This window comes from Carassius auratus, chromosome 10, assembly GCF_003368295.1.
Source record: "Carassius auratus strain Wakin chromosome 10, ASM336829v1, whole genome shotgun sequence".
Classification (NCBI taxonomy): Eukaryota; Metazoa; Chordata; class Actinopteri; order Cypriniformes; family Cyprinidae; genus Carassius; species Carassius auratus.
This window is the reverse complement of record NC_039252.1, coordinates 2621094-2638682: the sequence shown is the minus strand read 5'-3', so window position 1 is coordinate 2638682 and position 17589 is coordinate 2621094. Positions and strand designations below refer to the sequence as shown.

Below are 17589 nucleotides of genomic sequence, written 5' to 3'. Positions count from 1 at the left end.
CTTAGACTTTCCTGACTGCTTCTTAACACACTTACATATACTACAGTATTTTGTAATATTATCTATTATAGGTTTTACTTTGAAGTATGTTTTAAATAATAACATTTCAAATAATCTCTTGTCATGATTTAAACTAAAGTACACTTTTGAGTGGTGTCAGGATTATGTCTTGTGTAACTGTGTTTTTCACCAGAGGTTTTGTTGATGAATTATAAGTGGTTAAAGTGCTCTCTCTGATGAGAGATATGCGAGAAATAACATTTTAAGTGTAATCCAGTCAAATAATGAAATAAATGTTGTTGATTAAATCGGTTGAACACTCTTTCACATGACAGAACTAAAGCCAAGAACCTAGTGTACAGCACAGCAGTTTAACATCTCGGCCCGTCAGAGTGATGATGTGTGGTGTCTGTAACATTAACTGCGTGCGTAGCTTCTGCCCTGGGCCAGAACAATTAAGACTGTACACCAGACAGCCAGAAAGGAGGATTCATGAGGGATGGAAACCCTCTGAAAGCCCAGGTCTACCCTGAAAATTTATGCATCTGTGTGTAAATCCCAAGGTTTATATATATATATATATATATATATATATATATATATATATATATATATATATATATATATATATATACACACACACACACAGAGAAAATGTATTCATATGTATAGACTCATTGTGCCCTATTTTTCAGGATTTTTTTAGAGTGTAGTCATTGCAGCAGTGATGGGGCCAGAGCAGATTTAAGTGCCTGACATAGTTTCTGCAAGTCCACACTTCTTTGAAATTGTTTATTGAGCGCTGACTGTTGAAACAAACAAACAAACCTAAATTTAGCCTTAAGAACTTCAGAAGATTGTGCAGAGCCTTAGATGCTACACAAAGCATCTTTCCTCTTTCATGTGAAGCTTATGTCAGTTGGACACAATATCATCATCTTCTTCTTCTTCTGATGTATACTGTAGGAATAAAAGTATCCTACAATTCTAAAGTAACCTACTGTACAAACTTCTCACTGCTCTTTGTAATTAGATGGGCCACTTTTGCTGATGTGTACTTGTGGGCAGTTCTGTTTTTAAAGCTTATACATGTCTCTGAATGATTGTATTCATGAGCACACATGAATGCTGTTATTATCTGTCAAATTTTCTTTTAAACTCAGTATTTCATTTAAACTTTTTACAGTAGGTGTATACAATTCATATAATGGTGATGAACAATAATTATAACATTTGCCAAAACAGACTGCTCATGAGTTGACATGCACGACGAAACTAGATTTCCCATAAATGTCTGACATGCATGCAATTTTTTTTTGCTCTTCATTTTGATTTATTTATTGCTATAAAATGTTCTGTCTTTATCACTTAGTTAAAAAAGACAAAGAAATCAAATGTTTACAGTATGATTTCATAGTTTGCGAAATAAATTTTAAAAGATCAAGACGCCTTTAATTTCTTTGACACCGTGCACGCAGCAGGTAAGATGCCAAAGGAGTCCCTTTCCTTAGCTCCTCCCACTTTTTACGGACGACTCCTCCTATCAATCCCGAAGCCCCTCCCTCTCATCCTCCCACGGATTCCCGCCACTCCCTCTCTCATTGAATCTATTAAGTGGCAAAAATTCACGACAGAAAATGGCGACGGCGGGGAGCCGGACGTTGTCGTTAGGCGGATTATTAGACTCCAGTAGCGCAAACGTCGGGAACGGACTTCAGGGCAATTCCAGTGGCTCCACACTTTCGAACAGCAGCGGAAAAGTCAAGAGAAATGCCGGGGAGAGTTCGCAGTGGAGGCGGAAGGTGAGGAGTGTGGATCTGGATAAATGCGAGAGCGGGAGCGCAGCGCTGCACCTCCTCACGGTGTCCGGTCCCGGCTCGATCCAGACCGCTTTACTGCAGCAGAGCCTCGCCGAGCCGCCGCTCGCAGAGAAAACCAGCGATAATCCGTGTAGGAGTGCTCAGGAATGGATGAGGAGCTCTTTAAAGAGCAGCGAGAGTCCAGGCGCTGAACATGGAGGGACTTCTGCGGACGTGAACGCGTCACACAACAGGTAAAAATAACTCCTAAACTCCTCTTCAAACGCGTTTCTGTCGTAAGATGCGTTTGGAGAAACTTTACACATTAGCGATATAACCTTAGCTAAACTTCTCTCGGACAGAGCCTCTTGCTTTGTAACTTTTGTGTGTGAAAGATTTAAGGACGTGTTGCAAGTGTGAGAGAATGTAATACAATCTTTCTGCAAGTGACAGTTATAATGCAGGAGATTTGAAATATACTCCAACGGTTTTTCTGATCTGAAAGAAAGTGCAGGCTAAACGTGTTAAATGTTTACAAATAAACCGACATCTCATTTAACGCTCACAACGTGGTATAAAAAATATGTTTGAAAAAACGTACGTTAACTGACAAACAAACATCCGATTGTATATTTTTATATAAATATTTTTTTTATATCGCTGTTGTTAGTCGTCTCCTGTGAGACAATACTGATCTGTGACGTGTAGCAGGAAACCAGTTATAAGTATTATAGCCAACAATATATTGTATGGGTCAAAAATACATTTTTCTTTCATGTCAAAAATCATTAGGATATTAAGTAAAAATATTTTGTGCATTTCCTATCGTTAATTTACCAAAACATCATTTTTGATTAGTAATATGCATAGCTAAGAACTTAATTTGGACAACTTTAAAGATGATTTTCTCAATAATGAAGATTTTTTTTTTTTTTGCTCCCTCAGATTCCTGATTTTCAAATAGTTGTATCTCAGCCAAATATTTTTCTAATAAACCATACTTCAATAGAAAGCTTATTTATTCTGCTTTTAGATTATATATATGAATCTCATTTAAAAATGGTTTTGTGGTTCAGGGTCACGTGTGTGTTTCTAATGCTGCATGTGTTCAGGTCATTCTGGGGTGTGTTGTTGGAGCCGAGTCTCATGTTCAGCTCTGTGTTATGATGATGTGTGAATGTCAGGAGCTTCTGCTGGTTGACTGGCAGATGTTTTCAGCAGGAAGACTGCGAGCGCAGGATTTTCTGCAATATGAGCTGCAGGCTTTGAGACTGTAAAGATAATGAGAGATGAATGGAAGCTGAAACCTTAAAAAAAATAAAAAATGCGTGCCTTTGTGAGCTCGATAATACTCGAATGTTACTAAAGTCTCCTCTGAGCACACTCAATTCTTACATGAGATAGTGCTTTCAAATGAATACATCCAAAATAAAAGTTTTCGTGTGGGCTGCATAATATAAGTGTACTGTGTATATTCATTATGTTTCTATAAATCCCCACACATGCATATACATTTAAGAGTTACGTTTACATATGTTTAATATATACAAATAGATACATGTAGATATTTGCTAAACGTGTGTGTGTGTGTGTATGTAGTAAATATACCCATTACACACACACACACACACACATTATGTAAACAAAAACTTATTTAGGATGCAGTTAATCAAGTTTTATACTTGTATTTCCTGTATCATTGTTTACTAATAAATACTTTTTTTTTTTTTTTTTTTTTTTAATCAGAGATACTGATATTTAAATGTGAATAAAGCAAAAGTGTTACAGGGTATGGTTAGTCACATGGTGTTACCTTTAATCAGCCTGGTTGTTTTTCCAGTTTTATCATCTCTTGGGTGTTTCTGAGCCACATAGGGATTCACAGTGTCTCCAAACCAATGTTTTACGTCACTGAGCTTATTCACACAGCGCTGTTCCCCTCAGGTGAGAACAGGAGCATCAGTCATTGTGTGTTCATGTGTCCTGGAGTCACTGTTACAGGTGACACAGTCCTGATGAGAGCTCGTTTCTCACACTGCTGTTGAAACAGATGTTCTCCGGCTTGAGTAACAGCAGGACAACTCATCCGCTGAAAATGTTTTCATAGAGAGATCAGTGCATCTCCTTGAGCTGTTTTTTAATGTTAAACGTGAGAAAGTGTGGAAGTTATACACCACTGTCAGCACCAGAATATAATATAATAATGGTTGTTTTCAAACTGGTTTCCCAAACACTCTGCCAGTCTTTTATTTTAATGGCTAATTGAATTCTTCTGCTCCAAACTAACAATTTGTTAAACTGGTACTGCTGTGTCTGGCTGGTTGGGATTCTCAAACACACACCGTAATGTTTTGATGCCACAGAGTCACAGTGTTTAGGAGTTTGGTGGGAATCAGCCTGTCTGGCATTGTCTCAGTGGGGCAGGTGAACATATTGAAACATGAAAAAAAATAACATTGAGGGTCCATGTTATACAAAGTTTAATTATGGCTTGACAGATAAGCTCACAGAGAAAACCTGAAAGCAGTGTGACTTTGGATCTGCTTACGCTTGGCCACTTCATGAAGTTTCTTTGACTGGATGGTGTTTCGAAATGCAGATTGTGGTGTGATCGCACAGACCTCTTCAGGAGGTAGTTTGAGACTCAGTCTGCTACTCAACTCAACTGAATTTGCAAATAGCGTGGGAGTTGAAACACGGATTTATATTTGTTTCGCAGAAACATTTATGTGGCAAAGTGTAAACGGAAGCGTTTGAACAAACTGGATCAGAGAAAATGCAGGAAGTGGAACATTTTAATAGGCCCTTGTGATTTTTGTTAACATTTGTTGTAGCAAACTTTCTTCCAGATCATGATGATTTCCAAAGACCTTGTTTTTATTTAGTTTTTTTTTTTAGCAGAATTATTAGATGTGATTTATTCCAGTAGTTATTTGTGAATGTGGATTGAATTGCTTAATATTTGTCAGCATATCTGCAATCGGAGCTTGATGTTGTGAAACAGCGGCGTGGTTCTCCAGCGCTGTCCTCTGCGTCCGTGCTGGGGTCTGGATGTGTGCTTGACACTCTTCCTGTGCTTGCATTGGGTGTTCCCAGCCCACAGAATCGTAATTAATTTGTTTGCATTTCCAGCGAATGTGGCGGGGCTTTGACCACCCTCATTAAGCATAGATGGCTGGTCCAATGCTGGAGAAGATACTATTATTATTTTGTGAAACACTGAATGTTCAGGCACATTATACATTTTGTGTAATTATGCTGCGTGTTTTGGTTTTGTGAAGAGTCTAATGTTTCGTTCGTGTCCTATAAAGAGCGTGTGATTCATTGGCTTGTCTCTGTAAATGGTGGCCTGTCAGGTCTCTAAAACTGACCTTTCCAGGGCTGCCCTCAAATTAGCTACCGACCAACATCTGGGGCCAGAATGACTTCAGTGCTGAGCTGGCGCTCTCAAACACACTCTTGACTGCCATTCTTCCTGTTGGAAATGTCCACTCGACGAGCTCATGCTTGTAAGAAGACTCCCAAAGACTTGTGAGGTCCTCTGGAGCTTTATTGTGACAAATATAGCCTCTCGTGGGAGTCCGCAGCAGGCTAAAATAAAGATCTAGGGTGTATGTGGCGTCCTAAACACTCGCTGAGTGTGAGATGTGACACTTCTTAAAATTGTGTTTATTGCAGTCTTACGCTTCACTTAAAGAGGATAAATGTAGCATTCTTGAAGTGTTTTCTGTACTAGCACGTACATTTCTGTCTGTTCACACCTAATGCTAGGGCTCTGTTTGAGGAATTTTTTTTTATATCTAAGTATAAAAAGGGACAGAACAGAGGCAGTGCTCTTTTACACGTCTTGCACAAAAATAAAGAACTTCTCAATTAATTACAATACTCAGAAACTGCAGCCGTGTATTTTAAGGTCCACTGAAGTGCTTTGAAATGCACAGCGTTGTTCTATCTGTTGATGTTGTTTCATCTGAAACAGGAAGACAGATTTTTTTTTTTATATATTTCTTTTATATCACTGTTTGTCCCAGAGCCGTTGAGCTTAAAGCCACATTTGACAGCATGAAACAGCCACGGTTTCATCCATATCACTATAAAATATTTGATAATAATAATCATTGCATCATGGTGACCGACTGAAAGCTGCAGTCATTTTGAATTTGAATTACCTTGACTTTTGAGTGTTTTTGTTTGTTTGTTTGTTTGTTTTTTAAGCATTTTCCTTGTATTATTTCTGATTATATATGTATAAGACAAGTTTGTACAAGATGTAGTTGTAGTTCATGCGTCTTTTCTGCAAAGACCTTTAACAAGTAATTTGTTTAACATTTACATTCTGTTGACAACTTCATGTGTGCTGCACTTGGAATAGTTTTCTTAACTAAAGGGTTAATAAAGAATAAAGTTACTTGAATCAAGGTGTAGATACATTTGACTAGCAACCCTCTACACCCTCGCCATTGGCTAGTAAATATTTTAGTTTACTCACCAGACTAAAATAGTCGCCAGAATGAAGGTATAGCTGAAGGTCAGAACTCCTGTTATGATGTACATTTCTGAGGTGCACTCTTGCCATAAATTAATCTATTACTTTTCTTACATAATTTTTAACAAAAAAGATTGGTAAAATACCTGTTTGGGAGTCTTAGACCTTTCCAACGATATAGTTTGTCATGATTAGATTAGGATTTAATTGTAATATAGTGAAGTAAACGTAGGCGTCCCGTATACTTTATTTTATATATTGTTGATAGTATGCGCACTCTAATGTTTAAAAACATAAAAATTAGCACAAATAAATTACTCCACTGCTCCCTAAGAGAATTATGAACACCTATGTCAACAGAGTTACATTGTCCAAAAATTTTGTGGTATAAAAGTTTTTTTTTTTTTTTTTACCCTTTATTTTGTTTTCAGATTGCACCACACTTCAAACGCTTAAATATTTTCTTTGGGGGGGATGCCACCAGAACCCCCTTCAAGGTTTATATTTCACCTATGATGCACCTTAATGTCACCCGTTTCTCCTCTTGTGAGTTTGAAGGTATGATTACCTTTCCTCTGCAATTTCCAGCACAGTGATGTGGTGCTGTGTCTGTGGCTTGTATTGTCCCTGTGGAGTGTTTTAACATGTTTTGTCTGACGAGCGGAGGCCTCTCCATGGCCACCAGGAACTGCATGTTTAAAGCCCAGGGTTAGTTGAATGATCACGCCTGGACGCCGGACACAAAGGCCCGGATATTTCCATACCCATTAGGCCCTGTCCGCAGGCACGGGGTCCCCCTCCTCTCAGGTTTTGTTTAGTTAACAGCAGGACGAGGCAAGCTGGAGATTACATGTGAAAAGTAAACACATGGGAGCGTGACTAATAAGACCCAGATTACTGGTTAAAACAACAGGTCATGTGGCAGGCCTCGGCGAGATGCCCTCGAACTCACCCACGGTATGAGCAAACAAGCGCTGAAAACAAAGGAAATGTCTTAAACCATGTTAAGTCACTCACTGTTCATATTCAGAAGTTTTGGACGTTGTTTGAGTTAGACTTGTTGGTATTCAGTTATGCGATATATCACGGTGATGAGCATGCATGATATTGTTATCATGAGAACTTCAAGATACTGTAAATAATTATGTGCACACTCACTCTCTGACAGCAGATGGCGCTAAAACAACAGCAGAAATGCAGCCGTTACCCCTGAAACCCCATAAATAAAACAGCTATGCTACTTTCTGTTTCTGAAACTTATTTAAATGACACAGCCATTCAGATTTGTGGATTTGCAATGGTGCTCATCAGTGTGCCAAATACTTAAATATTTACACTTAAAGGTACAATGTGACTTTTCACCACTGGAGATCGCATTTTCAAAACCATAACAAAGGCGAGGTGCACTGAACAAAAACTCATCTGAACGCCTATGATTGGCCATTGCATTCATAAGCTCAACTGACTCGTTTGTGATTGGTTATAATGTGCAACACTGTAAAATGCATAAAAAATCATGGCACAACACTGAGCAGATCTTAATTAAATGCTGCCGTCAACACATTTGATTTCATTTATTCGCGACAGCCGTAATCGATTTAGTTTAACTGTACAGCAGCTTTTGTGTCTGTGTGTTGACACAGTTTCTACAAGTGGACACTGGGGATATTGCATTGTTGATCGGCGGCAATGACCAGGAACGAGTCATTATTCAAAATAGGAATTTCTCTGGATTTACAAATCCTTGGGAACTTTTGGAATAAAAAAATCCACAACTGGATAAAATATATAACGGTGTGCAAGTAGTTTTTGGATATTTTATTACGAAAATTACATGTTAAAATCAAAAGTTGCAACTGTGTTGTTTAATTAACTCAAACCAACATGAACAATTTTTTTTTTTTATTGCTTATTGTTAATGTTAATACTCATTAACTTGAACTGAGGTTAACTAATTGTAAAGTGTTACCTATTGGTCTTTACAGTGCACTTTAATCTGAGAAATAATTTACTTTATAAATTCTTGTGTATTGATTTTTTTGCATTTAAATGTGCAATTATTTTTGTCTTAAGAAAAAGTTATTAAACCTGTTATACTGTATTCTGACAACACTAAATTTCAATATCATGAATTCCCTTGATTTAAAGCATTTACAGTTAATCGCAGCATGACAATTTGATACCCTCATATGCCTAGTCCTCTGGCTTTCTCTTTTGGAGAGTGTTGATTGTACACGGTCCTCTCCACCATGTCCAATGAGGGCTGTTGACATACTGTGTGTTGTAACGGCATGGGAAAGGGCCATCGATTTTCCCAGCGTCTCGTTGGCCTCCGGGGACCATCAGCGGGAAACTTGATTCGCCCTGTAAATTGGGAGTGACTGTCAGTTGATTGGCGCTGCGGACGAGCACGGAATCCATGGGCTTAGGAGACGACACAAAGAGAAGCATTGTGAAACACCAGCGCTGTTGTCATAATGAGGAGGATCCCAGCTCTGGGGCCAAAATAGGAAATGGCCAAGTGTCCCTTGACCACCTCGCAATCCCTCTGGCCTCTCATGCCTCCCTGTAGCTAAAGTAAAGTTCAGTATGTTTGACGTTAGCATGGCCTCCTCCCAGCGTCCTTCTGGGCTGCTGTCTTGGGACATTGTTCTGCTGTTGTCTTTTGTTTTACTCTGTTCTTTTGAGGTTGGGTTTAATCTTCATTGACCCTTTTCCTGAGTCTCTCTCCTTGTTTGGTGGGGAGTGGATTGACTTAATGACGCTTTTATTCCCCCTCCCTCTTCAGTGTTTGTTAGTTTCTCTGGATGCTGTCGGAAAGACTCTTTTAATGGAGATGGACTGTGCTGGAAGTTGGTCTTTGCTATCCTCTCCAGCACCGTGAGCTAGTAACCTCGGTACTCCTACATGGGCTGCCGGTGTAACCTGACCTCAACCCCACAACAAGGGTCAAAAAGTTACTTTTGGACACTGCCCACACTCCCTTATTAGAAGAGCATGTGAGGTTACTCGGGGAAATATAACCCTTTATGTCTCTTCTATATAAATAATCAAATGAGATCATGACTTAAATATAATAAAACCCAGATGGTTTAGACTGTAAATAGTACCAAAGTTTCATAATTGGACCAAGAACGATGCATACATTCAAAAGCTCAAATATGCTTTGATGTGTTTTAGTGAGAACTATTAAGATACGTTAGTGATTTAACTTCAAATTAACCTTGCAAGAAAACTTTACTACCGAGTCTACTATTCAGCAGTTGTACAAATTAGGTAGAATATTTTTTATTAATATTCAATTCACTGTTGCAACAAATGAAATATTATGAATAATGCAATAAACATTAATTAAACAACAGAAGATGTAACACAAAACCCAAATGTACAACACATTTAAAGCTCCCGTTTTACGCACTTTTTTTGAAGCTCTGATTGTGTTTACAGTGTACAATAAAACATTTGTTCATGTTTCGCGTGTAAAAAAACACTTTATTTTTCACACAATTCACCTATCTGTATACTGCTGTTTTCACTGTCACAAAAACGGGCTGATGTCTTCCTTGTTCTATGAAGCCTCTCCTTCAGAAACACGTAATGGGTTCTGATTGGGCCGGCGGTTCCTGTGTTGTGATTGGACAGCAGCTGAGAGCAGGCTGTCCTCCTGCTAACATGATTGGGCTAGAACGCACGTGCTGGAGATCACAGGAGCGTTTTTACTGACGAGATGCGCATGAAAACCGCATTTGTTTTTTTGCACAGCCCTAACATCTAGTTAACAAAGCTAAACAGCGTTGCCCTTTGTGTAATAAGTTACAGAAACAGTTAAACGCACCAACTTAAATAACAAAATACACTTACCAGTTGTGGTCCATAAACAACGCCTTCTCCAGACAAAGAGGGAACTGCTCCATCTTTCAAGAATAATCTTTGTGCAAATCCGGCGTTAAACTGATTGAGATTGAGAAAGTTGTCCTCAGAAAAATGTGCTGCAGATAGTTTTACATGTGCATTATAATTTTCGGGAACTGAGTTAAACATAAATTGTAACCATTAAACTCAAAGTACAGCGTCCCTGGGAAGCCCAAACAAAGATGATTGGACTCCAAGATAAAAAAAAAAAAACAGCGTTTCAACGACATCGCGACAAACACAAACAGCTCTTCCTCCTTCTCCGTCGGAGCGCAACAAGGCCACGCCCCCTTTTTGTGAATTCATGTGGGCGGAGCTTAGTCAAAAAACTGTTTTATTGACGTCATTACTACAGGAACTAGAGGGCTGTAGTCCAAACGGGTCGTTTTTTTGTAGGTGAATTCTGTTAAATCAAATATCTCGCTTGGCATTGAACTTTGAGCTTTTGAATTTTACAAATATTATTTATACTCTAACAACAAGATTACACACTAACTAAAGTTTAAAACATGGAATCATGAAGAAGGGGACCTTTAAACCTAATACTTTCAAATGTGGTCCGCAGGGAATTGTGGAAAAATCAGTTTACCGTTTTCGACTAAATTCTAAGTTTTGTATAAGTTATATAAGTATAAGATTTGTTCTTTTAGTTCTAAAAAAAGATGTATTTTCTGATGTAGCATCCTTTTTTAAAGACCTAAATAACTTTTCCCTTTTAATTATTGTTTTGGTTGATTACACAAACAAGTAATTTGTTTACTTTGTTATGGGTCTAGTCTAGCAAGTCTTTATTTGGTTACTGAATGCTTTTCTGTGAAATCCTAAAAATGAATAGAATGCCATAAGTCATGAAGCAATGTTTTGACTCGGTGTGACCTAGAAAGTGTTTAATCACTCCAGCAGTGTGAAAGAGCTCTGGAGTATGCAGCGCAGTTAAATATAGACTTTATTTATCCAGTAATATCCTTTGAAGAAACCTGTGCTTTGTCAGCACCGTTAACTAACACATAATATATTAACAACGATGTGAACTGTAAAGTTACTTTTTATCTGAGTTCAAACTGACCCAGAGGGCTTAGTCTGAGGACGGAGTAAATGTTTAACATGTTTTGTGTTCGAGCTGGTGTTCATATGAAACCAGCGCACAGGAGTATGTAGGTCATCATGTGATCAGCACACGTGAAGCATCACTTATGGATCGAATGGGATTTATAGTCCAAATGTTATTCAATTTTTATCTAATTTTTATGCAGAAATTTGAGCACTACCATTAGTTGATATGACAGAAAAAGCAAGCCAGAGTTTCTCTGTGTGAGCTTTGGTCGCACCAAATATATCTGGATATTTCTTAAAATATCTGATTCAAATGTAGCTGATGCTATTTGTGAGCTGAATGTCTCCTCAGCAGCAGTATCAGGGCTCTAGGTTGTGACTATATATTGTTAGAGGTTGCTCTGGTGCTGGTGTTGCAAACAGGCCAAAAGTGGAACAAAAACCCCGTTGCTCGTTTGAACTGCATCACCATTTTCAGCTTGGGTTAAAGACAGCACGGCGTGATCTCAGAGCAAATGAGTTCTCTCGATCATGTGACCGTTATTAAACATCATCCAGTAACTAGCATTTGACTTGTCCAACACAAACCATCAGTGTTTTGGGGATTTTACATTATTTTAATGCCAGACGAAACAATGCTGATATTCTCAACTAACTAAAACAGAAACCCAGAGAGTTTACCGTGTGTTTACTCGGGTAACTCTAGACTGTTTCCCTGGTATTGTGGCAGAAATGTGGGGATATTCATATAAAATCATATAGTTACTGTTTACCTGGTAGTGTGCTTTTACCTGTGGTTATGATCTACACATGTATGACACTATGGAAGACCAATGGTTAATTTTAATAAGTTGAAACTCAATTCAGAATGTTTACATTTTACCTTATAAAAATGTTCAACAAATGTTAATGGAAATAAATGTACACCTGGATCCTAGCTCAAGGTACAGCTACTGTCAGATTTCAGGAGACATGTAATATTATTCATTAATGTCATTTAATTCTACCTCAGTTCTACCAAATCAGTTGCCACTGTTCTCAAATGTTATGAAATGTTATTCATAGGGTCTCTACTCAAATGTTCAAATATCCCATGACAAGGTTAATATTTGTGACCCTGGAGCTCAAAACCAGTCATAAAAAGCATAGCAGTAGCCAACAATAACAGGTCAAAATTAGCTAGAAAATCATTAGGATGTTAAGATCATGTTCCATGAGGATTTTTTGTAAATTTGCCACAGTAAATATATTTTAGTTTTGGTTAGTAATATACATTACTAATACATTAATTTGGACAACTTTAAAGGTCATTTTCTCAGATTCCAGATTTTTCATAATAGTTGTATCTCAGCCAAATATTGTCTGAACCTAACATCAAAGGAAAGCTTATTTATTCTGCTTTCAAACAGTGTATAAATCTCTAATTCAGATATGGTTTTGTGGGCCTGGGTCACGTTTAACCTCAAAGTCAGTGATTCAGCATGAAGTTTCTTTCTGATATTTATTTACATTTGCTTGGAAGAAAACTTGCTTGGTTTTTCTCTTAATGGATCGTGATAGTCTTGTTTATTACAGCTACGTTAACTGATGCAAAAATGACTTTTTTTTTTTTAAATTGTCTCTTATAAGCATGGCTTCTTTAAACGGCAAGTCCAGTGTGTTTGGGAGTGTGTTTGTGTACGTGCTCCACCTGTGTTTCCAGCTCGGTCCACGAGTCCTGGGTTCTCCGTCCCCTACAGGACCTGTGCTCCACTTCCAGCGCCTCTCATCAGAGCTAGCGGCTCAATCGTCCTGACATCAGAGCTGTGTGTGTGTGTGTGGAAGGGGAGGAATGTGATGAGGAACAACGTCCACAGCCTATCAAACGTTTGTGAACATGCACTGGAGCTGTCAGGAACAGCAGGAGCGTGGATGTGGTGGTGTAGTGGTGGTGTAGCTGTAGCAGTGTGTGGGAGTGAGGTTAGTCGGCCAGTCCTGCTGAGAGACGGCGGGGGTCCTGCTTCAGTTGGGTAGAGTGAAGAGGTCTGCTCGGAAGAATTTCTCTGCATTCCAGTTTCATGCCAGAGCAAAGTGCAAACTGAGGGCTATACTATGAAACACTATGGCTATGCTGTGCATTATGTAAAAAAAATAAAAATAAAGTAACAGGACTATTGACTTCATTAAATAATCAGGAAAAACAAAACCACAAACTATAGATCCCTGTGAAATTAGTTTTAATTCTTCGAAATTCTGTTTTTATTTTTCCATATTCTGTTTTTTTTAGTTAAAATTTTTCTGGCTTTAGTTTTATTTTTATTTTAGATTTTTTAGATTGAACAAACCTTGCAAACGTATTCTGATCCAGCTGTGAGATCTTGTGAAGTGTGTATCCAGCATGATCACGTGTTCTCTGTGTGACGGTCAGTCCGTGTGAATTGAATGCTTTAAACTTTAAACTCATGATTTCAAATTATGCTGTCATATTCATATCATTTTATATGTGTGCTGTATGTAAAATGAGTTTTACCCTGAGTTTATTTGAAAAATATGATTCCCAATGAACAAAAACTTCCCAGAATACTGAGTGCCCTGTTGGTTACATTGTTTACTTTCTTTTTAATTATATTTTTATAAAATATTTATTTATTTGTGAAAAAGAGTATACTTTTTTTGTTTGTTTTTACACATTTTCTTTTTTAATCCGTTGTCAAATAATTTCACATTTCTTAAATAATAATAATAATAATAATAATAATAATAATAATACAATTATGTCGGCTTCTTATCGGCCCACTGCTTTCCAAGATCTGCATCGGCTGTCAAATATAATATCGGTCGACCTCTACTAATGAAGGTCAGCTTCAACATCGTATTGCTTGATTATTGGCACCTGTGATCCTACAGTTAGATGCACTTGCTGTACTCCGAGCTGAAACCCTAAACCCTGTCTATTATGTGGACGTGCTGGACCCTCTTCTGCAGTTTCAGTCACAGTACAGCTCTGATATTGTGATACTGTGACATGTATGGCGTATTGTGTGTGATACCCAACCTAGTTTTTTCCTTATGTTCTCTTGCTAAATCACACACAGTTTGTTTGTTCCAGGCCTCATTTAACACACGGATGGATTTCATGCAGTCTCTTTTCCTCTTCTAGTGCTTACTATACATACCTCAGTTAAGTTGAGATTAATTTTTTTAAATACTTTTATTCAGAAAAGTGCATTAAATTGAGAGAAAGTGACAGATATTTACATTATTTTGAACTTGTCAGTTTATAGGTATCTGAGAACACTAATGTTGAAATAGTGCTTCTGTTCAAATTAAGTGAAAATAAGCTCACATGTTGAAAAGCTTCTCTCTTAGTGAGAGAAAGCTGCTTAATTCAATGTTAAGTGCAAACTTGCCAACATGAAAGATGCTTCTGTCTTATGAATTAAAATGTATTTGCAACGCACAAAGACAGTTCCATTCCATTCAAAAGGTGCACCTTTATTTACCCCTGAAGGGTGCATATTACCTTAAATGTACATACTGCATTCATACCTAGAGTCCATACTGTTTGAAAAGGTACCACTTCAGTGATGGCGTTTGTACCTTTTTATTTTTATTTATTTATTCATTTTTGTTCTCTCTGAGAGTGAAATGTAATTGATACTGATATAACTGATGGCTCAGTTCATGGACCGAAAACGAAAATAAGAAAATAAGAAATAGATTTTAACGACCTTCTCTCGGAGTGCGTACAAGTTATTTTACATTTTTTGGAGCCCGTCCAGTTTTTTTGGAACACACGTCACAGAGCAACTGCAACTTCGGACACACGCATAACAGCAAATAATACTTCGGCACAATGTTTCTCTTTTTACAACAGAAATGTGAATTATGCCGGTATTCAGACAGTCTCATGCATACAGATACAGATTTGGGCTAGAATTGCCCAGGGCTGTCAAAATATCTGAAAAACTAAATTCAAACATCATATTTAATGTTTTGCTTAAATACGATTGTATTCAAATTTAAAATGCATAATTTCAGTTAGGGTGAAGAAAAGCTTTTTTCTTCTCTTCTGAGGCCTCAAGATCGCATCGAGCAAAATATCACTGCACGTTTATTCTAAGCATTAGAATACATGACTGTGAAAAAAACATTATATTTAAAATAATTATGAACCAATTATTATTAAATTGCTTGAAATATAAACAAAACAGCGTCATGTATGCATGCATTGTTAAATAAATAAAAAGGGCGGAAAACCTGTCACACAGAATAATTTTTTTTCATTTAAAAACATGAGGGATGGGGCAACAAAAACCCAACATAAAGTCTCGAGATATTTTTAGAAAATTAAATTAAATGCATTCATTTTACATGTCTTTCTAAACATGGGGCTTTCTTGTGCGAGACGCGAGTCCAACGGTGTCCCTCTAGAGAATGCGCAAAATATGCGTTCTGTGTGAACGGCTTGGTTTCAGTTTTGATGTAAACAACATCTTCTCCACATTGATGTTATCTTTTTTTTTTTTTTTTTTTTTTGCAGTGGCTTCAACTGGATAGGCTAACATAACCTTATAATGCAATGCCACATACATCGTCATCGCATCTCGTGCGCCACTGATAAAGATAAAGTATACTTCGGCCGTCCGCAAACTGTCTGCATTGTCCTTTTCATCATCCGCATGCAGGCATTTTTGGTGACCGCGCGGACGGTGCGCGTACACGAGGTGAAAGATTAGACGGCAGTTACTGCGTGTCGAGCTCGCCTGCCTTTGAAAGTTGTGTACAGTAGACACGGCTGTGCGTGCGGCGAGATGGAATGGAACACGGACTGTGAAGTACCAGGGCTCATGAGGCTTCCTTAATGCACACCTAAAATTTGAATGCAACGTTTTTGCGTTTGAATGTGGATTTTTATTTTAAATTCGACAAATGTTTGAAATTCAATATTTTTTTTAGTTTTTGACAGCCCTAGAATCGCCAATGCGATTTTTTTAATTTGTTGTTGACATTTCTAATCGTAAACACAGCCATGTTGAAGCCTGCAGTAAATGTTTTGCATTATGGCAGTCCACTCTGCTTATTGTCTTTCCAGAATGTTGCACTCCTGTTTGTCATTGTGCATGCAACTTTACACCAATAAATCATCAGAAATATTGATCTTTACATTCGACCTGCCTGTTGTCCGTGGATTTACCTATATTTGGTGTTATTTGTTGTATAAAACTTATTTAGACATGCAAAATTGATTTTACACAGGATTTTTTTCACAAAAGTGACAACCCAAGAAAGCACAGTAAACGGTCTCTCATTTGTAGGTTGGATTGACACCTAGCGGTGGATGCAAGTAAAACAGTATAACAGTACCTCTTTTTTTTTTTTTTCATGCAATTAACATGTTTTTTGACAAAGATTTTAATTTGTTTGTGGTCTATATAACCTGCATCAAAATGAGGTTTGCAATGATGCGCCCGAAGGCACGTGTTGAAAACACAGGCAGTGACATCACGATATGCTAATTTGTTTAAATTCATACCTACATCATCACCATCACCAAAATGTTCCTTTTTATTTTTATTTACATTGAAACTTACAAAAAAAAAATTACAGACCCTTTAAAAAAAAAAATACTGTTACTGCAAACTGTTACTTTTTAAGAATGGCCTCACAAATGCAACAAACTCAGAAAGAAACATGTATGGAGATGCATGACTGATGTAAACAAACATGGATGTACAGGAGCTGACGGCAGTAGTTGTGCTAAGTTGTGAAATAATGAGACGAGCGTTTCGATGTGGTTTTGAGTGGGTTGATGCATCTGGCATGACTTTTACAGTTTGCATCACGAGATGAGTTGTTTAGTCTGTCATAAGGCACGTTATACACTGTTTTCTAAAATCAGCTCAAAGTATGTTGGATATCTTTCAAATTGAGAATCATAGTCTATAGTAAATAAAATCATACCTATTTGTGTGTGTGTGAGAAATGTCAGCTCTGACTTTAGCAAGAATCTTTGACTTGTCCAGACTGCTATTCTGGGAAAGTTGTGTAGTCTGTTCCAGCCTTGAGCATTTGCTTTGTTTTCTCTGAAGCTCACTTGAATTTGTTGTAAAATGGATCATTAGTCATGATGTTATGGTGCTTTAGAAGCCAGTCTGAAAGCGGTTTCCTAACGAGGTGCCTTCATACATAAACCCTGTCTGTTTACTCATTTCCACACGGTCAGAGGCTGATGGAGACGTTTGCTTAGACATTTCTGTTTATTTGACTTGTGCATGTTAGCCTCTAATTTTACAAAAGGTAGACGTATCAGAGCATTGTTATAGTGAAGAAAACTGTTGTGGTGCGTGGTTAGGGGTG

At 37.7% G+C, this 17589-nt stretch overlaps 1 protein-coding gene across 2 annotated transcripts in view; it reads left to right on the top strand.

Moving 5' to 3' along the window:
• The first annotated feature begins 1587 nt into the window (after positions 1-1587).
• Positions 1588-17589, top strand: part of map3k1 (mitogen-activated protein kinase kinase kinase 1, E3 ubiquitin protein ligase) — a 42154-nt gene continuing 26152 nt past the window's right edge. Inside the window, exon 1 of one of the 2 annotated variants that reach the window (XM_026273163.1) lies at positions 1588-2053. In XM_026273163.1, the coding sequence (XP_026128948.1) occupies positions 1638-2053 (416 nt within the window). In that variant the 5' untranslated portion in view covers positions 1588-1637. The remainder of the gene's footprint in view (positions 2054-17589) is intronic. The other variant, XM_026273161.1, reaches the window with a different exon arrangement.